This window comes from Morone saxatilis, unplaced genomic scaffold (assembly GCF_004916995.1).
Source record: "Morone saxatilis isolate NCDOM2014 unplaced genomic scaffold, NCSU_SB_2.0 Contig20, whole genome shotgun sequence".
NCBI classification, from domain to species: domain Eukaryota; kingdom Metazoa; phylum Chordata; class Actinopteri; family Moronidae; genus Morone; species Morone saxatilis.
In genome coordinates, this window is record NW_023339763.1 from 19,993,851 (window position 1) to 20,018,450 (window position 24,600).

Consider the following 24,600-nt stretch of genomic DNA (forward strand, 5'->3'; position numbering starts at 1 on the left):
ATATATATATATAGAGTGTAAGCTGTGTGGGGACGTACTTTGATGATCTGTCCTTCAGTAAATGGCAGCTCTTCCTCAGCAGCATCAGGATTGGGTGACATAGTGGCAGGATCATAAGGGAACAGGGCCACAAAGATGCGTATGTCACTGTCTCCTTTCACCTTTGACGAATCAACACCACCTGCAATCCCACACACACACACAGTGACAATGCTTAATTTGCTAACAAGGAGCATAAGGAACATGACTGCTATCATTAAATAATGCGTGTTCTCAACTGACTGATTCACACGTTCATTTTGTTTAGAGCTCTGGTTGTGTTATGACCCCTGCACAAAATGAGTAACCTCTTGAAAGTATTTCTATGGGTTTAAGAAGTCTGACTTGTTGCTTAAAACAAATAAGAATATATAAATCTTTGTGTTCATGTATGCATTGTTCTATATAAGATTTTGCCTTAATGCAATTCATTTTTCTTTTGCTTTGTAAACTTTGTCTTTAGAATATTTTTATTGTCACTACTATTACACTACTTTGCACACAAGCCATGCATAGCTTGCAATGAGTTCTACAAACAGTACAGCCAGCATGCCCCTCCCCCACTGCCCACCAACTGCAGTGCCTCTCTGAGCAGTGTTCGCCGAGCACAGGCATGTCCTTAAAAGAGGTAATCAAGCTAAACCACTGATCCTAAGCTGTGTGAGCCGTTTGACAAACGTGCACCCGTTCATGATCTGCAGCAAGCAAGCCACGGGGGAAACAGTGTTTGACCCACTCTCTAATCTAAATCTGAGGACGTTTAATGACGACACACAAGCTTACATACAAAAAGAAGGTGGAATGTCATGCAAAGCAGCCATTAAATTTGACTTAAAGCACTGTCTAAACAACAATAGTTATGACACCGGTGTGGCTGAAATTACATCTGTCGCCTATTCGACTACGAGCGACACATTTGAAGAGCGCGAGACTTTAAGCTGCACCGAAGAGACGTGTTCTCTATCTCATTAGGGAGAATCAGCCCATCTGTGGCAAAAGTCACGGGCAGACAACTTGCACACTTTCACATCCTCACTGATATTCTAGTAGATAGGACAGAACTTCTCACTGCTCCCTTCCTCTATCTATGCGCACGTGTACACTTATGCATTTGTGTGTGTAGTCAACTGTGCACCCACGCATATACCAGAAAGGTCAGGTTTACTGAATGAGTGCGCGGCCTGTGTCATCACAACAGGAACTGAGAAGAAAAAGAAGAGAGCGGGAGAAGATGATGAGAGGGGGCTCAAACGTCCACACTGCAGGCCGTTTCTTTGCTGGCTAATCGAGGTTACTATTTTAATGTCTGTCACTTCCTCCTGTCATGACAAGCCACTTTGGGTTAAGCCGGTTCTCAGCTTAGCAGGCTCTCTCCCTCTTCTTCAACTGCAACTATAGCACCTCCTCCTCCCTGACCCTCTCCCCTCCCTCCCATCCTACACAAGGTGCTAATCTGACTACCATCATGTGTGAGAACTGCCAACAGAAAGCACAGGTGTTTTCAGCGTCGCAGCATACATTTCCACTGCATGTTTTAGTAAGAGGAAACCAGGAAAACAAAAGAGGAAAGAGTCTCTGACCTTTGAGTTGCCTGGCATGCAAGCATGCTGGTTTAGAAGAAAGCTCAGCCTGGGCTCCCCACGACGGACCTGCATCAGCTGGAGGGATTTGGCTGGAGTCCTGCTTAACATACAGAAAAAGAAACAAGACAATAAGACAAACGTGTAATACAGAAACACATTCACTACTGGGGAGGAGAGGACACCTCAGGGGTCAGAAAAAATTAACAGCAAATGCACCTGTTAATTTTTTAAAACAATAATCTATGCTTAAGCTAATGCTAGTCCATCTGAGTTACTTGTCATGTCAGTAAAGATGGAAATCTCATCAAAAACAAAAAAAACCCAGGGGTTTCTATCCTTCTACTGATTCAACATACATATGTTCCTTTTTTGTTTTGTGGTGGTGGTGCAGACACAGACCAAAGCACATCCACTGTAAGCTAATGCATGACAAGTACTAGTTTAAGATAAGCGCTGAATGGTTTCCAAGGTGCAGTCAGACAGAGGGAGAACAGATTCAGATTCATTTTGGCTGACACAAAATCTTATGCAGATTACAAGTCTGGAGCCACTGGGTGATAATGGACTGGTTTAAACTTGTTGCAGCCACTTTATGGCCACATCTTGGCAACTCGAATAATGTGCCATCATTAAATAAAATACTGTATATTGTACTCACAAAATGTGCCATAAAATGTACCACCTAACCTCCCTCTGTCCACTGCAGTGAGGATGATGGAAACGTAGATCTAGTGAGCAATGGAGTTAAGTGATATCCACTAAAGGACTCAGAGGGTTAGAGCCACACTGCTACGGGGAGGAGGAGGGAGCAGGACAACGCACCCGTTGCAGCTGGCCTGCAGCAACATTTACCAGTGGATCGGCCTTCAGCCCTCGGCGGTGAAGAGGTCTGCAGGGCTCCATTTGAGCCCCCTCTACCCACCACTCAGAGCTCATCTGCTCCGTCACCACCTCCCTGGGACCGTACTCCACGGGCTCCTCGTTGTCATCTGTGCCGTACTCTACGTCAATCTCCACCCCGCGACTGACAGGTGACCGTACTGTTTTGCTGACTGGGTAGGGTCTTGGCGGGGTAAGACCATAGCCGGGGTTGGCTGCCGCGGCAACAGCCATCTGACTCCTGAGCATGGCCTCCCTCCTAAGGCGGTCCCCTAGCCCTCTGAGCAGTACTCTTTCTTTGCTGTTGGGGGTCGGCTGGGGAGGACAGCGGACCGAGACCCGCCTGCTGGTGCGACCCTCATATAAACTCATGTCTTCTTCTTCAGGGTAACTGATGGTGTCAACTGTGTCTGCGTAGTGCACCCTATGCTGTGTCTTAGGCTTGACCTGCAAGGGTCCGTGCCTGAGTAAAGGCTCTTTGGTAAGAGATCTGGGATCCCTGTTGTAGTGGTGATGGTGAGGGGGAGCGTGTGGGTTGGGGTGATGTGAGTGGTGCTGGGGGGCATGATGGAGGCGTTCTGAGTCTCTGGGGTGAACGTGGCTGGACCTGGGTCGAGGCTGACTGTGGGTGTAATGCTCTTCCTGACTGCTATCTTCCTCCTCTGTCACCTCAGGAATGATGAACAGCTGCTTGTTGTGGCAGACCTGAGGAGGCAACTTTAGAATCCTCTCAAGAACGTCTTCATCACTGTCTGGGGTCTCCAACTTGCGTGACTACAAGGGCCACAGGTCAAAGCGAGTAAGAATGGGTTGGTGGCAATGGGATATCATATTGTTCAGTGAAAATAAGGGAAGTGCAGACAAAACAAAGGACAACCCGGTGATGCAGAGGAAAGAGAAAAGAAAGAGGAAGAAAAAACAAAAACAATCTCAATCATGCATGATCAAAAATATGACTGAGAAACGAGGACACTGACAAGACAAACTGAAAGAAGCATACTGAATCAAACTAATCCCACAGTGCCTGTGCAAATGTGGGTACATTACATATAGCTAGAAAATATGTAGTGCACTCATTCCTTTACCCTGTTAGCTCCAACGTGGTAGCCTCTGCCCTGTGCTTCACCGAGGTGGTCAGAGTAAAGATCCTCCTCTTCCTCCTCCAGGATGTCAGACAGATCGGAACGACTGTTGTCTGCATGGTACTGGTCACTGGAAGGCTCCACAAGCCCTCTGCCATAACTCTGCAAAGAAATGTACATTTCATATCCTCATTAGTCATTCCATTGAATATTGAGCTAAATAAATAAATCTGCAAGTTAACCAATAACATGTTGCTGATACTAATGCACACATTAATTAAGCTGTAATTTCCCAGCTTGGGATTAATAAAGTATATCTATCTATAAACAAAGCTATACTGCAGAATTAAATATAGAACATGGCTGGGCTTTGTACGGTCTTCTGGCTTTGTCCCAAGGCATATACTTTTGAAATATACTTATCAACTAAACAAGTATATTTAATCAGAGTGTCTGCAGGGTTCATCTCAACTTTATAAGACCACATATTTTAATACCACAGCAGTAGGGACAACATGGTCTAGAATGTTTTATTATTATTTCACAGTTTCAGTATTTCCCAGCAGCATTTTTTCATCATTCCTAATGATATAATTCATGTAATTAACCTGGAAAACCGGCAGGAAATGTTCAGCTCTGATGGCGCTGACTGAAACTCCTCCAACAATCTCACTTTATTTATAGGCTTAAAACTGACTCATCTACGCCTACGTGCTGTATACATCTTTGTGGCATTCTAAACTCTTTCAAATAGTAAGTAGGTGTCAAAAATTGGGGCTGACCTGCTGTGTCCTACAGTATGCTGGCTCTTGGTCCTGTCTCAAGAACTCCTCAATGGACACCAAGCGGGTGTTCTCTCGCTCCTCCTCTACCTCGGACTCCAGCGGTGAAGTGCAGGGGGGCTGGAGGAGGTTAGTGCCCTGAGGGTTAAGGAGTTCTGTGATCGGGGCTTTGGGTGGGGAAGGGATGCGCTCAGGTGTCCTGAGCTTGGCACTGGACTCCTCAATGAACTCTGTGATAGATGGGAAAGGACGTATTGATCCAGGGCTGTCTGTGTCTCTGCGCTGCTCCAACACTGCTGTCGCTGCTGCCGTCACTAGTGATTGTGTAGGTGCTGGTGATGCTACTGGGGATGGTTGAGGTGCTGAGCTGGTGGGGGAGGTCACGTTAACCTGAAGATGAGAGAGACTGTCAATACAACACTATCTAATTAACTTCAAAAACAGTCTGACAATGTGGGCCCCCCATTAGACAAAACTGAAAAAAACTATTATTTCTGAGCAGCTTTACGGAAGTTTGTTTGCGATTGGCAATATCCACGATATCCACAGAAAGAGTAATATTTCACTGGGTTGTTACTCAGAAAAAGATTGAATTTTGATGCAAACGTGTGACTCAGGGCCCAGAGTACATTAATTGGCTCCATGAGCTGTATGTCACAGCCTGTGTTGATAAGCTCACCAATCTACAATACTTAACTTGTTGTTCTTTTTAATACACCAAAACGCACCCTCCCTCTCACCTCATGAACTACCTTTGCCTCAAATCTCTCCCTCAGTGTCCTCACTTAAACTCTCCCACTCCCCCCTGGAGTGAATACCTCACAGTTTGAAAACCTCTGATCTAGAAAAATAAACAAGTTGTGGCCTCTTATATGTGCAAAGATGGCAGAGGGAGGATTACCACTGGAGTAATGGTCGAGGCTACTGGTAGTGTGGCCTCACACACAGCCAAGGCAGCACCAGACGAGGGGTTGGCCCAGGCCTGCACATATGAGGCAGATGAGAGAAGACCTTCTGAGTGGAGAGCATGAGGAGAGTTGGCAGCAACCTCCACTGTGAGGCCAGCGATGTGTGTGTCTGATGGCAAACTGCTGGGCAGCATGGAGACTTTGGCAGCAGAGTTCCCGTAGGACAGTGGTGAGGGCAGGTTACTGGATTCTGCAGGGGTGCAGGGTAGGGGTGGCACAACTGGGGTGGTGATAGCTGGACCTGCCATGATGGTGGCCAGCTTGGAGGGCACATTGACTGGAAAAGAGTCACAGGACTCCCCATGGGCGGACATGGTGCGGACAGTGAGCTCCTGAGCTGCCTGCAGGGACTGGATCTGAGAGGGGCCCAGCAGGGCACTGCCGGCTGTTGGGGAAGACACCTCCAGCACCTTGGATAGGAGAACGACAGGTGTGTTTTTAAAATGGCCATGTCACATGGACATCATAAAACCGTATGCCGGCTTACAAAATCCCATAGAAAGATAGATATACACTGAAATTAAACAATAACAAATTGCTTGGTTGAAAGGAAAGTCCCACAGAAAATTCCACATTCTTGCCTTTTTCTTGTCAGCATATATAGTGTATCCAGTGACACGGACTCCGTTGGAGGTCCCTGCCGCATCTATTGTGACTGGCAGCCAGCTGATGAGGGCAATCCCCGGGGAGGGACCGTGCTCCAGCTGTACATCCAGAGGAGCATCAGGGGGACCTGTAGGAATTGAAAGCATCATACCACAGCCAGTGGCAGGCACAAGGTGAGAAATGTTTTCATATTAATATAGTATATAATGTTATAATAATAATATAATATACATCAATATTCACTCAATGATGAAAACAAAACAAGGCTTGGGATAAGAAATAATTATCACAATGGGCACAAGATTCTACCAAGAAAAAAATCTAATACTACTTAAGAAATTTAGAAACCATATACCTGGGTTCCCAGACTGTGGGCATGAAACTTTGAGCAAAAGCAAATTTGAATGATCATTTAGAGAAATACAACTCAAATCTAATATGACACTCATCACAAGTATGCATCTTACAGGCCTACGGTTTATTCATGAAAATTATGAATGATTTTCAACTGGGAGGAGCAGAATAGCAATGCGGTACCACAAAATGACATCAAATGATGTTTGCGATCAAAAACTCAACGCGGAGCTTCCTCATTTACATGGATTTCTAATTCATTGAGCCTCCGCTCCAGGTAGTAAAATGTCCAAAAAAAGGCAAAAGTGCACTTCAAGATGAAGGAAAGACCAACTTGCCAAGATAAAAGAACCCTACTTCTCTCAAAATCATGTCATGAGTAGGAATATTTGATCAGTAGGTGTGGTAGAGGATGGCACCTGTCATGGCCAATCGAGTCACATATTTTCCTTCCCTTTGAAGAAATGCATTCTGGGCCAAGGTGCTTTGGCTATTTAATAAAATAGAGGCACGTCAGAGTAGCACAAAAGCAACTCTCATGAATAAACTGATGTCCTTGTGTGGGAGGTACAGAATCACCACTACTGAATATAAAACATCTTAATTTGGACACATTGAGTTAATATGAAAGTGTGTTGTTCTAATTTAAGAGGTGCGTTTGTCTTTGAGAGAGGTCGCCTACAGACAGTCCCTCACATTAATGGTGGAAGTGACCGCCTCAACAATCCCGACGAGCAGTGCTACTGTCTATAAAATCACCAAACACCATAGCCACGTGTGCAAATTGTTAGAATTACAAATCTCTCCAGGAAATCGCTCATCATATTATCCACACAAAGCTTTGAAAGCTTCTGAATAGGATCTCGGCTCTCTTTCTTACACACATACACACAAACAACAGAGCTTATACACGAAAATAAAATGACTTGAATGCATTTTAAGTTGATTGAAGTTCAGAGAATCTAATCATCTGAGATGTCTGTGAATTCTGGATCAAACATTTGAGGCAGACTGAGCTACTACTCTTGTCCAACTTAAATGTTTGATATGATTTCATTCTGAATAAGGAAAAATTGTAGTGTATCTTGAAAGAACACAGATAAAATTCTAAATCCTGACCTGCCATCAGTGTGGTGAAGGTGATTGTAGCGCTTCTGTGTTCACGCCGCTCCACAGGTAACTCCCATGGCGTGCGGTGCGGCCGTGCCTCCACTTTGACAGTGTACTGCAGGCTGGGCAAGAGGTTATTGAGGCACAGCGAGTAGCAGCCAGCCTTCACCAGCTCACACTCCTCATCATTCAAGGACACAATGTGCACATAGTTACTGTTGCTGGACAGCCAGGTCAGGTTGGCAGAGGTGGCGGTGATCCTCTCCACGCGCAGCTGCGTGGGCGCCACACAAACATCCCGACCAACCAGCAAGCTGCAGCGCAGCTGGTCTGAGAGGCCCTTCTCTGTCAGGCTTTGCACTGACACACGGTAGGCCTTGAGGTTTATGTCGAGCCGCTCCAGCACCGCTTTGGTCTGAGAACCGAAGGGCACATTGAGCCGCAGCTCCTGGTCCACATACACATTATAGCTCCACACATTGCCCCACCCAGCCGGCACCAACGGAGGGTCCCAGCCGATGATGATGCTCTTGGCAAGCTGCTTGATGAGGGTGAGCTTACGTGGGTAAGGCACAATGTCCACTCCCACCTCCTCCAAATCCAAGTCCAGGCCGTTGGTGAGGGGGGCTGGGACAGCCAAGGCCGATGCTGAATCTGAGGGGGCTGAGGCAGGGCCAGAGGCGGCAGAAACCTCTGTCCTTTCTGAGGCGCTGACGCCCATGTGGAGGTGATGCTGGTGGCTGGCACTGTGCAGACTGCTGTCTAGCAGGGAGTTATGGGATATGTCCCCTGTCTCTGGATGGTGAGTGCTCATGACATCGTCGTCCGATACGCGTTCCACAAAGTTAGAGGGGACCAGCCCTCTCCGTCCATCCATTAGCTCACCTGTAAGGAGCCACAGCAGAACACTGAATACCAGGTAAAGACAGAAATATTAAACTGTAAATGCAACAGTTTACACTCCAGACCTACCTTCATAGAAGCCATCATCATCCATGTCTCCATACACATAGATATATTCTCCAGCAGTGAGTGGGAGCTCCACTTCAGGGTTGTCATTGGGGCCATCATATGGATTATAGCTGTAAAAATGTTAGTTAAAAGTTATTTTCAGCACATATTAGGAAACTGTTGACATAGTGAGTTAATTCTTAGCCTTAGTTTAATACTTACCTATATCTTGCAATGAAGACCTGAAGCTTTGCTGCTCCTCTGCTGGCTGTGTAAGGTGCCGGGGCTACATCGATGTCCAGCTCCTCCACTTCACTGGCAGTGTCCACCTGAGAACACCACGGACACAGGGTGAATTGCCTCGCCTAAAACTGCTTGCACTAGTCTGAAAAAACTAATTGAAAAGAGGTATGTAAAAAAATTATTTTATTATTTTAACACAGTAAATCCACATAAACCAGAAGTAGACGAAATGTTGTGAAATGGCTGTGAAACAGCATATTCTTAATAAGGTGGGTGTTTTCTTCAGTGCAACTTAATATTTCTCACATATGTTTCACATATTTTCTGGGGAAAGGATGGCTTCTCCAAAATCTATTTACTGTAAATACAAAGCTAGTTATTAGCTACGATACATTACTTCTCATGTGAAAATGCTGTGTACAATATTCTTCTTATAGGGAGTTACTAGTAAGTAGAGAATCACCTCGATACCTGATTTGGAGTTTGATTCCCATTCATAGCGGTTACACTGTATATTTATAGCTCTCTGGAGAAAACCTTTTTAAAGATAATCACAACTACTACTGTATAACCTTCATAATCCACAGTGGAGAGTGGATTATCTCACTAAATATGACCTTTATTGAACTGTGTGCAGACGAGTGACTAGATGAAAAGACCACCAACCTGTCTGTCATGCGAGACCAGACACTAACTCTTTTGGAGACATGGCACAACAAAAATACTAAAACATGGCGGCCGATCCAAAAAAAACGTCTTTTATGAATGAGCAGAGGGAGCTCTAGCATATTCAGCAACAGTCTGCACTCGCGTGAGATGACAGAGAGGTTAAAGAGGGCTTTTTAATCCATTAAATCCACACAATGTGATCATGCATGGCCGTCTTGGTAATCTTGATGAGCAATCTGCCTGTCTATGTAGAAACAAAGAAAGCAGAAGAACTGCAGGCAGGTGTTCTGCACAATGATATAACCTGGGTGAAAAAGGGAGCATTATTACAAATCTACAACCAGCGCTTCAAATTATCACTAACTAAAGAGAAAACCATTTTGTCTCGCAGATATTAAGGTTGGCTAGCAGCTTTCAAATGTAGTAGCCATTTGACTCAGGTTTCAAATATATATAAAAATAGCTTGTGAGGCAGCTGGACTCGTGCTATGCCCCTGTGTCCAACCATAGTGGTTCGGACCAATCAGCTTCCTATAAGGCCCTACTGGCAGCTACGGCACGACGAATGACTAGTGAGTGTTTGCTCGAAAACAACAGTGGCTGGAAAGAAGAGCAAAGAACAGCACTGAAGGTATTTCTTGATGGAAAAGATGCTCTTCTCCCGATTGGCTTCGGTAAGAGTGTGACTACGTTGTATTGTTCGTTGATCTGGTCTGTGAAAGACAGATGGCTCATCCAATCACCTGCAAAGCATTTTTTAAAAGTGCCTGCCCTTTTACAAAGCTTCCAACATCGACTTCCTGTGTAACAAACCATCTGTATTATGTAGTGAGAGGTAGCATATACTCTTGGGTTTTGGCCAGAATTACCATTATTTCTTCGCCTGACATGCAAAATATACCCCATGTGACATAAATTGAATGCACTTATTAATCAGTGATATGCACACTGACTAATTAGTGCATTAAATTTCACTAAAAGTAGTAATAACTATATTTAATCACAGTCAGCGCTGTGTCGTAAAACATTATTAATGCACTGCAATAAAGTCAATATAATATAATTTTTTTAGCAGCAAATTACCATTTCAATTTGAATCTGAGTAACACCACAGTGACAGTGTCTGCTCCTGGGGGATCAAAATTCAATTAAAAACTAACAATCTGATTTGTCGTTTTGTCTACTTTTTGGATTTCAGGTTTGTTTATTAATGCATAACATCAACCTGCACAGGGGCAGCAGATAAAAGGATTTTGTCTGAAAATGACACATATTGATGTTAATTAATGTGTGTTGCCCCTAATAAATAATGAGTAAAGTAACGTATTAATTATAAAATGAGTAGCAAGTGATGCACTGTACATCCTGGGCTGGTACCTCATGTGTTGGGCTTGATTTGTGCGGACTGAGGTGGGTGTCGGACCTCGGGGTGAGGTGTGCGGTCTCTGACTTGCTGGAGGAGGAGCCTGACTTGCTGACGCTGATGGTGGGCAGCTCTCTGTGCTTAGTGACTGGCGATCGCTCCACCCTGGACAGCCCGGCGGCGTGAGGGGTGGCCCCCATCCGCAGAGCAGCGGTCACATCTAAAAGGAGAGAGACAGCAAGAGGATAATACCTAATCCATGACTTTAACAGAAAACCCCAGCCCTCTCGCTGGTTAACCCGGCTGAATCCATGAGCAGCTAGGTGGGTGAGGTCTCTGCTTGACATGCAGGAGGCTCAAGGTTGAACCTGGCTGATTAAACAGTGGAGGAAAAAATCCTGTCTCCATCTGTCTGAGGTCAGAGGTCACACCACCTTGTGGCAACGTGTGTCACACCAGCACTGTTAAGGGGCTTAACTGGTTTGTTTCTCACCGCGGCGCGCGAGCACCGACCCTCATGTGATGGTGAGCAGTACAGACAAGCTCTGTTACAGCGCTGGACTGTGACAGTGAGGGTGGGATGACAGGTTAAAACATGCCATGCTTTTGTGACAGTGCCCAACACATATCATGAGTAACAGAGACAGAAACCGAGCGGCTCATTACCCTCAGGGCAGGAGAGAGTGTCACCTCCCTCGAGACTCCAGAAGGCTATTTCACCCAGAGACACCATATCCCATGAGCCACCAGTGCAGTCTAAAACACATGGACAGTGTAGGAGAAAAAGGTTGGATACATACAGTAGGAAAGATGTGGACTAGATTTGCACTGTTGTGGCTGTGACTTTACTAAGAAGAAACTGCAAAGTCAATAATGAAAAATCCCTATGCTAAAAGCTGAAAGCTGGAAGCTGGAAGCTGATGGGACAGTTTAAAAATGGATTTGGATGCTTTTAAAGGCATTTGGTCCATGAGTGAACTGGTGCTATTGGTCTACATTTTCAAAGCCATGCTTTGTGTCAGGACTCAATTCCTCGTTCTTATGATAAGACGTCATTTGAAACTGAAAGAATACAAGAACACAATTATAATGGTGAGACAAAAATAACAATAACTATTAGATTATTATAGTGAAAAAAGACTCTGAAAGGCACATTGTTGTTATTTCTTGGTTCTAAGAGTCATCAATCAGGGGAAGCTGACACCATTCATTTACTGCTAATATGCAGTTATATGCAGGTAAGCATTCTGTAATATTATAAATTAACCAAAGCAATCTGCTTTTTTCACCTAGTTTTTAAATACTCTTTAAAGCACTAACTGTTATACAAGAAAAAGCACAAAGAAGCTATTTGTAGTAAAGAATCTATTAGTAGTAAAAACCCTCAACAACTGATATTCTCTTGACTGTATAGGTTGTATTTTTGGGTGCAAGTTCATGTCATGGTGGCGGGGCTCACCTCGTTCAGTAGTCAGGCCCACCCCATTGGTCAGAACAGAGAGGCTGGGATTGTTAAGGAGGCTAGAGCCGGCCAGGTCCACCTTGGAGGCCTGCAGTCGAAACTTCTCCAACTCTTGGGACAGCAAGCCAAACTGTTCACTCTGGCTGCGACATTTCTCCTCCAGATCTCGTACCTTTGACTACACATATGGTGTAAGAGACAGAGGAAACACACGTACAGTAAAAACACAGTTTTTAACTATTTGACTTTAAATGGGAGAATCCACCTTTCAACAGCATTATATGGGGTATCAGCAATTTGTAATAATCAATACATTTCAAGTGTTATAATTTACTATGTGCTTTTAAAAACAAACAAGCAAGTGAGGTAAGCTTTGCTTAATAGGTTGGCAAAGTAGTGTTTAAACACAGGAGCGTGTGTTTTAAGGTGGATTTGTGCTTAAGTTAATTTTGAGTGTTTTATTGTAACACATCAAGAATGTGGAGGGATCTAACCCTATATGGGCCCTATTTTTGTCACAGCGCAACGACCAGTGCAGCCAGTGCTCCATCCGCTTGATATTTTTTTGACCCCTGAAATTTGTTTTGCCCGCCCGCCCGCGACACCATCTGCCTCTAGCTGCAGATATGTGGTGCTGTGTGTTCACATCATCCCGCTCAGCACCAAGACTACAGCGTAATGTTGAGCTTTTGTCATCATGCGCCACTGTGATTGGCACAGTGATGTGACTGGCTTAGAGTATATTTATTAATCCCCACACTCTCACATCTCTATTTACCTTCACCCAGCCCTTATAATAGTAGGTGCACTTGGAGATACCCACACAGTCCGTGCACCCACAGCTCTGTGCGTGTCGTTGCACGGTTTAAAATAGGACCCTGTATGTAAAAGTAACCTTCTCTCTAATTTCTCAGTGTCATGCAGAGACCTTTTATGCCTATACAGCCACTTACTTAGTAACTATGGAAAACTTTCTTTTTTTTCATCTGATCTGATTATTTTGGTGGATTGACAGATGGAACAACACAATATGGCAAACATATAATACATTGCTGCTTCCATGAGGTATAAATTATACATTACAAAATGAAGTATTGCAATATAAGGTTACATCAAAACAATATACTGCACACTGTCCGTGAAACATTTGTTATAAGCTTCAAGAACTACAGGTTCAGTGGAAAGAAAAAGGGAGGGAAATAAAGGCGGGCAGTTCTCTGGTAAGATGGGAAACAGGAGTAGCATAAGTTTTGAAGTTATATGTTGTGCTTCTGTCTTACACTGCATTCACTTTAATAAAGCCACTAAACACAAGGGTTATTTGCCAGAACACTACAGAGGTCTGTCGTAGCCCTACTGAGTTTCTATATGTGGTTGATTTCACTTCAGGTTGCGGTGGGAGTTTCCTGGCAGGCTGATCTGACAAAAGCCTTTGCACGAAACTGCATGAAACAACATTTCCTGTCAGCTCTCACCTACGCAGTCTACAGTCAGTCGTTATCTGGCTACACTGAGCTCAAATGAATACTCATTTACAAACAGCAATGCGACTCAGTGATGTGTGGGGTATGATTCTACCTCAATATAATAAGATCAAATAAACAAGCCAGCACGATAAGCACGATAAGTGTGCTCAGTGCAACTGTACTGCTGAATGACCTGATTTACACACACTTTGGTAACCTAAAAACATGTATCAGCATCAAATGGGCCTCGTGGCCACATGGAGCGTTTATGAAAGACTGTTTTACAGTAATTTCCGCAGTGTTGTTGCTTTCAATGTATGTATAAAACACAAATGAGGTAGAAACCTGGGTACATTCTTTCAACTTGGGAGGGTTCAAATCAAAGTGACTGGGGTTTGGTGAGTCTATCTACAGGAGCTAGGGAACGTTTTGTGACAGGAAGATAAATAATTTGGCCCAGAAGGTAAAGCAGGCTAAATGTTAACAGTACCTGCATGCAGTCCAGTGTACTCTGGTTAGCAAAAAGACAACACAAAGGACAAAAAAGGTATACAGAAGTAAACACATGCTTGTGAAACAATGAATCTGCCAAAGACAAAACAAATTAATAGATTAGAAACACTGCAGTCTGAGAATAGGTCGGCAAGAAAATCCTGTCAGGAGCCAGAATCACTAGGCTGTGTCTTGGCCCCTCAGCAACCAACACCTGCCTTTTGAATGAACACAAATATTCTCTTTAATCTTTCAAAAACAGTTGTTTTTAACAGGTTGCAAAAGGCAGGTTGTTGACATGGCAACAAAGCTCAGGGTTTCAGAAGGGAAAGAGACTTTCTCCTGTGATGCTTCGGGTTTAAATAAAGAGACAGAAAGTAAGAGAAACAAAGCAAGAGGAAGGAAATGGGCATTTTTAAAAAAAAACAGGAGCAAACTATACTCTACCAGCTCCCTCCGCAACACAAGCTGAGTCAACTCCTAAAATAAAATATACACTTCATTTAGGAACAAACTCATGTAACGAAATGTACAGTGTGAAAAACGGAGCACAGACAGCACACATATACAGTCATCAGCTGTAGATAATGAAGTATTTGAAGTTTTGTTGCAGGCTCAGAAGTTTTTTTTCATCATTTAAAACTAACAGCCAATCAGACAGATGGGGACTTCAACTGTCATCGACTGTCTGGATTCATTTTGAATTCAACGTGTGTTACACTCACACTGAGACCAAGTATAAACGTCACATGGCAGCGGAGAAGCCATCTGTTCAAACGGTTTTCGGGGCCCATGAGTGCTACAAAAATATGAGAACAAGTATTTTTTGCCACAGCTTCTCTGCCAGGTGTTTAGATAAGAATAAAGAGCCCATTGAACTGTATGTCCATGCTACTTGGGTCTTTTGTCTGCTAGGAACAGGGAAATAATTCAATATTTATGCTCTTTTTGCTTAGTGTTGGAGATAAGACACACCTTCTTCAATAATAAATTTGATTTTATCTCGTAAGACAAGAATATGTAGTGCACAGAAAAACACTGAGGAAGTTCGAATAACACTCCTCCTCTCTCTAATGTTGGGGCTTAGTGAATTAAGTTCCGCTCTCTTGTGTGACTGTAATAAACACTGGCACATTTGATTTTTGCTTTGGTTAGTCATCCTAAATTCTTGAAAAAAAAAAATCAGGGTTTTACTGTGGGGTTATAAAAGCACTACATGGGATACAAATTTGCTTTTCTTCTTTGCTGAGTACTCACAGTGGCGTTAATACACACTCACCTCCAGCATCTGAACCACTCCCTCATGCTCCCTCTTGGCGAATAACTGAGCCTGACGATTAAAAAGACATTAAAGTCAGTGAACTGTAGACTGTTTGCTCATAAAAGTCTAATTCACAGCACAGTGAGCTCCGCTGACAAAACCTGATGTTTTATTGGTGCCCAAAGGTTGCCTCCTGCTGGACAAAGCCCCCCATTTCCCAGAATTAGACTTAAAGCAAATATGTACAAGAACCTGTGGTTCTTACCCGCTGTAACCGTTTGATTTCATCCTGTTTGAACTTAAGGATAGCCAGTGCCTGCTCATGTTCCAATTCCAGCTGCTGCCTTCGCTCGGCGACCTCTCGCATATGCTGTTCAGAAAGAAGGCAATTATTCAAGTGGTACGGTAAAGAATGAAATTTAAGATAACATAGTATCTGACCCCCAGCAGTACCTTTAGGACCTGCTCTAGGTTCTCCAGTTTGGCACGGAGTCTCTGGTTCTCCTCGAGAACTGACTTGTGTTGAGCGGTCACTTCAGAGAGATCTTCCCTCAGCTCCTCATTCTCAGCCCGAGTCTGGAAAAACAACAGCAGATTAGCTGACTGGATCGTTTCATAGTTTTGGTTATATTCCCTAATGGTTATTGTGAGATTTTAATCCACAACTATGTGAAAATTAAGTCTTTTACAACCTCTGATTATCAGAACACTTGTCTGGCTTGACTTACTGAGCTCCTTTCTAGTGATGTCACTGCATCCCCAGATCTCAGCATTGAGTTGGTGAGTAAAACATGATCTCAACTGACAGCTATATTGCTAAAACTATGAAACTAAGATCCACATTATGGGGGAAAAAATAAAGGAGCTCGACAGAGAGACACTGACCTGGTCGAGCAGCTGTGCCTTCCTCCTGAGGAGATCTGCCTCCTCCTTTAGTTGCTCATTTTTGCCTCGCTCATCCTCAAGCTGGCTCTCCTGTTACCAGACCACACGACAACATTCAGATAAATCTGAGGAAATCCATGCCACGCCAGAGAGCATGTGAGAAAGAAACACTGGAGAGGGAGGATTGCTTACCAAATCCAGACATCTCTTCTGTCGCTTCTTTACTTCATGCTCAAGGTTTTCACATTCTTTTCTCTTCTTGCACAGCTCACTTTCCTGAACCGACAATGAGAACAAAGCAAAGACACTAAATCCTTATTCTGACATCTAATATAGCTGCAAAACTACATCTGATTCGTATGGTTCTAAACAAAGAGCATGATATACTGTATAAGAGCAAAATCATGGAAAATTATCTGTAATGACTGCATTTATAGTTTGCAATGCAGAATACATTGGGTTTAGGTTCCATATTGACCTCCGACACGATAGCAATGAGGTATTACAAAGCTTAGCATCCTTTAATTATTCTAAATGCAGCTTACATGCAGGACCAGCATAGGAGAAATCAGCTTATTTCAGCATGGCCACAGGACCTCAATCAAGTATTACCACTGTGAGTGTGTGGGGGGAGGCTACACAACAGACAGGCTAATTAAAGACCACCAGCAGCCGACTGGAAGAGATACTGTACTCTCACCAGTGATGACACAGCAAGACAATAACCATAATTAAACTGCAATCTGTGCTCTGATTTGCTTGATTGTGTATCAGTCACAGCTTTAAAGGCCTGAATAATGCATACTGAGAGAGAATGCTGTGTTGTATAGTCCAATCATGACTTCCTCCACTGATTGGAACTTAAATGTACCGTCAGCTGCACAATCAGACACTGTCACTGAACTGTTCGTTTGCTGTGGGTCCAAATACATTTTGTTTGAAAAGCTCAATAGCGTAGGTCAAACCGGTGCCATTAACATGGCGGTTATATTTTTTCGTTTCTATAAATAAAAAAGAAAAAGTCTTCAGCCATGCTCTGTGAGGCTGTTCTGGTGCTCTGAGCTAAATGCTAAGTCAATGCTATGACAATGCTGCAACACTGTAATGTTTAGCATGTATCAATGTATGTTGACGATCCTAGTTTAGTATGTTAGCATGCTTACATTTGCTAATTAACACTAAACACAAAGTACAGCTAAGGCTGATGGGAATGGCATTAGTTCTGCAGGTAAACTTTTGGGCAAATAGAGATTTTGACCTGATGATGGTGATTAAAAGTGAAGGGATCACTAAAGTTGCTACAAATCCTCCTCTGGGCACCATGAATGTCTATATCAAATTTCATGGAAATCCTCCCCACAGCTGTTGAGATATTTAAGTCTGGACTGACCAATGTTGTTAGCGTGGTTAAAAATATCACGTGTGTGTCTGCTCTGTCCTACATCTGTAAGTCCTTTAACCTATCTAAGATATTCTACTCTTTAAGATCCCACTTTTTTGCCATGACTCAGTCATGCTTTATGAAAGATAGCAAGTTAGTCTATGATGGATGAAGGATAAAAACCTTCAACCTACATTAAAGCTATTTCCACATATTGCTTGTTAAACCAAAAAGACAAAGCTCAATTACATTCAGGTACTCCCTTGTGCAGATCAATGTAATGAGTAGCAAAACACTATCTAACTAAAACAACTGGCTCATTCCCTTCAGAATGTTGCAGCTTTAGTTAGGACGTAAAGTGAGAAAGCTGTGTCTACATAAATAATGCATTTAAGGGGACCATGTACAAATAAATACATTTTAGAGAACAGAATTTAAAAGCAGCATCACTTAATTCTGACTTTTTCTAGCAATCAGAAAACTGCACTACCAGCAATTAGTAACTAAGGGGAGTGCAGATTTGTTCTTAATGGACAGAAATGAATATCATGAAAACACAATAATTGCACATGCATGGCTCAGTGAAGGGTGGGGACACATGCAGCCTGTTCCTGATACTATTCCTACTATGTAATCCGTTCTCTAGATATCGTATGCTTTTTTTATTTTATTTATGCTGATGTGATGTACAATGTCATCAGCTCCAAATAAACAAAACAACATCAATTCATGTCTAAAATCACAATTTTCCACCCTGACAGACAGTCAATACAGAGCTGAGAGGGAATATGGTCTATTTAAGCCATGAGACCCACTTGTACAATCAGCAAGGGCAATGTGCTACTGTTCTGTTTCCAAGGGACACGATCAAAATAATCCCAGCATTACATAACAAATCTGACCATAGTTTTTCCTTCAGTTGCAGTCAGCTAAGTCACAGCACTGAATTCAAGTTCCACTTTTACATGGAAATGCAAAGTGCATAGCAAAGCTAGATACCTGCAATCAGGCACAATATGCAGTTATTGTTGCTAAGAGGTGTGTAAGACTCTCATGAATGAGTGTTTGGAGGAGAGGCCTGATTTGAAAGCTGAGCCAGTGACATTTAGTAACCCTCTGCATTACTAACCGTCTAATTTCAGAAACAACAAGCAACAACAATAATTGATGCATTCTATTCGATTATGTTGAATAATATTGCAAATTGCTTTCATTAGTGGTTTTGTCCTTATGAAAGCAATATTTAACAGAAAAAACACAAAAGTGGCACATTACATGGGTGTGATTTGAATGTACACTATATGTCAGCGTCATTATGAAATATAAGATGAATAAGTATTAGATAGACGCTCTCACCAGAAACTGTAGGTGCTGCTCCTCTGTGTGTTCCTCCTGATGGGAGGGGGTCGGGCTAAGGCCCGGTTGGGGCGTTACTCGCAGCCCCGACTCCTCCTCCTCTCCGGGAGTCTTCTCACACCTGGATGGAGCTTCATCTAATACCACACACGGGGTCTCTCCTACAACCTGACAGGGACAGGGAGAAGCTTTCAGTCAGTCACTTTAAATTTATAGAGCTAATCTTGAAAGGCCAAGATCCGAGGTTTTGTAATAAAAGGCTTCTGTTCTTAACGTCAAAACATGACCAACTGCTGAGAGGGGAGCCAATGTACGATTATTTTCCAGGCCACTAACACTTAACATTACACCCCCCCACTGTGGGGGAGGGATTAGCAGCAAGCTTCCTTCCCAGTGGTCCAACTACAATCAATGAATAATCCAGGGGGAATCCCTCTAGCCTGCAACATGACTACAACACATTAGCAGGAAGTCTGTCCTGTCCAATTAGGCGGGGTGTAATGACTTGAATGTTTCACAGTAGGTTGCTTTTCTAACTAATTACTGGTATAAGTTCATTTTTAGAAATAGTTTGATTTGTCTCACTTGGGTCCAGGTGGGGGACAGGCTGACATTGGTTAAGGGTTAAGAGTCGGGAATCAGTATCTAATTTTAGAGCAAACCTACTTATGCTCAGAGTAGAACTGTGCTAGTGCAGCCAAGGCCATGACCCAATAACAGGATCAAAGGCGCTCTGCCACGTGCTGCGAGGGGGACCTCTCCTTCACACTCTCCTCTCTTTTACATTGTTAGTCACTAAAATGCATTTCACTCTAGACTTTAGCACACTTGTTAAAGAGATGAACACAATATGGAGAGATTCATATACTGTACTGGCAGTTTCTATGTAAGGGTACTATTAAGGCAGCAAAATACAAAGTGTCACTGCAGCTAGAACGTTTCCAAAAAGCTAATATATAACACTCATTTGTCATTTCTGATCTGTGTTGTCAAAGTTTGCATTAGATGGTAATTTCTATTCTAGCAAATGTAACAAAACTGTCTATGATCTGGTAGCAGTTACCTGCAATGCATGTTTAATATTTGATAACAATTAATAAATTCTGTTGAATATAGCTCTTTTAAACAGATAATAAACAGACTTTTAAAATATTATTTTAAAGAACAGCTTGTTTTGCATTTCTCTAATAAGATGAGTGCTATTCCTTCACACAGTAGATGCATATGATACAAGCATTCTTCCAAGCAGTTATAGAATAGCTGAATACTGACAACTAATTCAACCTCAAACACATTGCATCTCTAATGTTGGAGCAGAGATATTCTGGAAAGGCTGCAGGTTCAGCGCGAGTTGCAGTTCCATAGTTCCAGTGAGAAACTTGACTGAGAAAGAGTACTTTGTTTAGGCAGCCATCATTGCTTTTAGAAACCACTAAACTGTCACTAAAAGCAAACTGGCAATTACAGACAGATTGGCTTCTATGGAAGACAACCATTAATTGGTATAATTAATAATACTATGTATGACGATACCCATTCCCATCATCCTTTAATTCTATCCTCTGCATTGCTACAATTTGAAGCCTAAAAGAGGTTGTGAAAGTCTTCTGGCAGGAAACTGTTATAAACGCATGTTGGTTAAACATGCGGGTGCTTAATGCCGTAAGCTTGTCGTCCTTTCACACGTAAAGCAGCTTGCATCAAGATGTATGTTCAGGCATCATGGTGCATATGGAAGACCTCAATATAGATCTTTTTTTTCACAGCAGCAATTTTGACATGAAACAGTAGGGTAAACACAGGCGTTACCAAGGATACTAATTGTCTGTGAAGTTAAGCGAGGCTGCCCCTGGTTTATCTTTTGGATAGGAGACCAGATGGTGTTAGTAGTGTTGACGAAAGGCCAGCAGGAGGCACTAATTCTGTTGGCCCCTGTACAAAAACACAGCAATGAGGGCTTTCAACAAGTGTCCTGCACATTTCTCAGTTTCTGGTGGTCATTACAGATCCTGTCACTTCCACCACAGGTGCAAACACGTCAGGTGATCCCAGCCTCCTGACGAAATACCTACCTCTATATTTGGTCGGTCATGGTTAAACTAGTCCGTCTTCTTGTTACTCTTAATTAGCTCGTTGCACTTCATACCCATTGAGTGGGCTGGCTTAAGTGGGCTGGCTTAAGTGTGTGGATTTCGCTGCTACAATCTGGCAGCCAGGCACCAAGGTGGGAGTGACACACACAAACCCCACCCTCTTTAATTATTATTTCTCCACTTTAGCAGCTCTTCTCATTTAATTAACTTTTTCGCAATAAACAAATCTGATTCAGCTTAGCTATACTTCTACCACAGGTGAGAACCTAAACCTTTTAAGATGTAATTAAACAATTCCTACTTGGTCATTGTGTTTACCTTTCTTTGACATATTGTCATATAACCACACAGGGACAACATAATCAGTGTGACATACATTGCTATCAGTCTACAGGTCAAATCCCTTAAACGAGCAATCCTTTTTGTAAAGGGAATGTGAGAGCTCACAATGATGAGTTCAAAGCAAATATAATCAGCGTTCAGGCGACGTGTGATATAATTCTGACATGGTTTTGACGAATGAGCACAGAGGGGGAATATTACATAATGCCTCGTTTATACAATGTTATGAGGAATAAAGGGTCTGTCATAGAGAGCATTAGACCAAGGCTTAGGCTGTTATGAATCATTTTAGAGGTTTATTTGCCAACACACTAACCTAACAAAACTTAGTGTGACCTAACAAGCTGTGCATGTACTTGGTCATGGTGCAGTGTTGAATTCTCTATTCTCATGAGGACAATTAACAGAAAAGATGTTAGTGCTCAAACAAAATAAAATTAGTAATCCCATTATATTAGTATAAAAAAATATATATATATATACAAAATCAATACTTGAAAGTTCTTGGCACATTGTGTTATTGCTCAACTATTAGCAAAGGAGTATTTTATATTTAGTGTTATCGCTTATTCTTTTTTTGACATTAATTATGGACTCGTGGAATTCCTGTACTCATTTTACGGTGCCTAAATTCAAGTCATGTCTAGGCAGTAATATCGTCTTATAGGTGATAAGATGGTTTAAATAGGAATTTTAAGTTACTTTTTTTTGTTATTTCTCAATGAATATTCAATACATTTTGAGCAGTGGTGACATTTATTTTAAGATTAATATCAAAATGTATTCCGCAAAAAGGACAAAATCTCCATTTAGAGCATCACATTCACTTGAACTAGTGAAGTAAAAAAGAATCACCAGTGGTTTCAATCCAACAACCAAATAGAAGAAACGTCCATTACTATTTTTTACCAATTTAAGAATATGACATGATTTTTTTAATGAAAGTGAAACAATAAATTGTGTCGGAGCACAATTAGAACAGGACATTTAAACATTTGCATAGAGTCACCACTCAGCCAATAGACTATACGTTAAATATATAATTGGCCTATGCTGGTTTAAATCATTACCATCCATATTTCTATGAGAAGTAGTTGAATTAATACAAAGCTGCTGCCTTTAGCAGAAATAATAACTTCTTAACAATTATAATAAAACATACTCTCCTTAAAGGAGTAAGGATGGTTTAAGGATTGGTACAGACAGCAGTCATTTCTCAAACAGGGATCTTTTCACATTTTGAATGGTTTGTTTTTTGAGACCATATAAAATAAGTATATAGCTGGTTCCTGCTCTCTCCTCAGCCAGATATCCTAAAATGTTACGTTATAGTTAACCTCTACATTAATTTGGTGGTTTATTGTGTCTGTGTTAGTCTGTCATTAAATGTGAATTATAAACCAACCCTTCAATGTCATGTTGTGGAATTTCTGGTCAAATTCAAAGATTAGTTATGGTTAGCATTGGCTTCAATTCTAATATATCAGCTTTCAAAAGCTAATTACTGAATTCCATTGAATTTAGTTAATTAATTTACACAATGAGATATTTGTGCAAATATCATACCAGAATGTTCTCTTTGTTTTACACAGTAATATTAACTTCTTATTTCTACTCAGTGAGCAGCACAAGGCATTCAAACACTTTGCAGACAAATACACTTTGTGCCTGAAGCTACTGGAGTCAAATTAAATCATGACTAAGAATAATGTGGAAGGACAAAAGCTGGTTGCAGGGTCCATAATTACATGACAATGCAAATAATATATCATCAATGACAGATAAAATCTGTACAGATCCTAAAATCAAAGGTACATAATATTTCCTGGCATGCAAAGAGGTTTTATTTAAATGTGAACTGGCACTAATTTATAAGTGAATATAACTAGTACATGTACTTTTATAAAATGTTCATAAGAGTCCATTTGAGCTTTCAGTATAATTGTTTACTATGCATTCAAGCACTGAGTTCTAAGTCGGGCTTTTATACAGAATAAATGTATAATTATTCATAGACATTTGGCATTAAAGAACAGTTCCAGCTTGACTGAATGTTTTGCTCACTTTACTACATTCCCTCGCTGTGCAGACTACACCTTATGGAGGCATGTTGATTTGGTCTGTGTTTAGACTTGAATGGGTCAACAGGTCCTAATGTAGCAACAGGGAACACTAGCTCTTGTTTAAACTTTGACAATACGTAAATCAGAAACACCTTCAGTTTTATCTCTGCTCCTGTGCTCTTTGCAAATGCACATGTTTACTATGACACAATGAACTGAACTTCTTTATTGTTGCCTTTGAGGTCACAGTAAGAAATTCTTCACGTGTCTTTTGACAGTGAATGGGACTGAGGGGGTGTGACAAAACTGATCTAAAAACTGAAACAGTGCACACATAAACACAATAATTAAAGTAATGAATATTGTTAATATTCAGTATACTCAAATCCTGCTGGATGCTGGCCTGAGAGGATGCAGCCTGTCTGAAGTCTATCCTCACGTTGAGGACACAGCAGGTGCCACTGAATGTGTTTTTGTCAGATGAGGTCGGGGTTTAGACACTGCTCCACACAGTGAGGTGCCATTGTGTACACTTCACACTGATGTGGTCCATGTACACTAAAGGATCAAGTACACCCTGGGCCCATGCGTACTAAAGCAGGGTCAGATCCCATTCAGCAGGCCCTGAATGCCATAAGCACATTGGTGTAATCCCTGCAGACTACTGAAACGGGTAACTGGATCACTTCTTTTAAAAGCACCTTAATGGATTGGCCTGGCCGTTGATTTTCTTTTTAATACTGAGCATATCGATGTCCACCAATCAAACGCTCTACCACCCTGCCACTAAGTCGGCCTGTCTAAATTCTGCATCTGGAAGCTCCAAAATATGACTGTTATAAAACCGTGTTTCTGACAGGCTGCCCTTGACTAGGCCTCATGCATGTCCGGTCTTTCTAATTTGTAAGAAAGTGGCAGTCCACCCAAGTCAGTGGTGGGATTTACCTTAGGGTTTACTGAAAGGAATATTTAAAAAAAAATAGCTATGAGACCTAAAAGAAAAATCCCTGTACAGTAGCTGCGAGTCATATTCTTACACTAACATGGGGCGTGTAACATACTAATAATCTTTCAGAATAAGCCGGTGGTTTTAATATCTAACACAAATGCAACACTTACTGCCTTGAGCCAATTCCCTCACACTCCCGATTCGTCATGACACTGATTAGT

General features: G+C 42.1%; 1 protein-coding gene across 1 annotated transcript in view; it reads right to left on the minus strand.

Annotated features, from left to right (window-relative positions):
- The window catches only part of LOC118331570 (peripheral-type benzodiazepine receptor-associated protein 1-like), a 61,217-nt gene that overhangs the window by 7,520 nt on the left and 29,097 nt on the right, over window positions 1–24,600 (minus strand). The window contains exons 7-26 of the mRNA XM_035666607.1: window positions 18,933–19,100; window positions 16,388–16,471; window positions 16,196–16,285; window positions 15,764–15,886; window positions 15,576–15,680; window positions 15,329–15,379; window positions 14,497–14,529; window positions 12,089–12,269; window positions 11,296–11,385; window positions 10,644–10,849; window positions 8,577–8,683; window positions 8,376–8,485; window positions 7,413–8,288; window positions 5,915–6,066; window positions 5,267–5,743; window positions 4,366–4,755; window positions 3,587–3,745; window positions 2,475–3,275; window positions 1,620–1,719; window positions 39–181 (exon numbers count right to left, since the gene is read on the minus strand). Of these exons, the coding sequence (XP_035522500.1) occupies window positions 39–181; window positions 1,620–1,719; window positions 2,475–3,275; window positions 3,587–3,745; window positions 4,366–4,755; window positions 5,267–5,743; window positions 5,915–6,066; window positions 7,413–8,288; window positions 8,376–8,485; window positions 8,577–8,683; window positions 10,644–10,849; window positions 11,296–11,385; window positions 12,089–12,269; window positions 14,497–14,529; window positions 15,329–15,379; window positions 15,576–15,680; window positions 15,764–15,886; window positions 16,196–16,285; window positions 16,388–16,471; window positions 18,933–19,100 (4,446 nt within the window). The remainder of the gene's footprint in view (window positions 1–38; window positions 182–1,619; window positions 1,720–2,474; window positions 3,276–3,586; window positions 3,746–4,365; window positions 4,756–5,266; window positions 5,744–5,914; window positions 6,067–7,412; window positions 8,289–8,375; window positions 8,486–8,576; window positions 8,684–10,643; window positions 10,850–11,295; window positions 11,386–12,088; window positions 12,270–14,496; window positions 14,530–15,328; window positions 15,380–15,575; window positions 15,681–15,763; window positions 15,887–16,195; window positions 16,286–16,387; window positions 16,472–18,932; window positions 19,101–24,600) is intronic.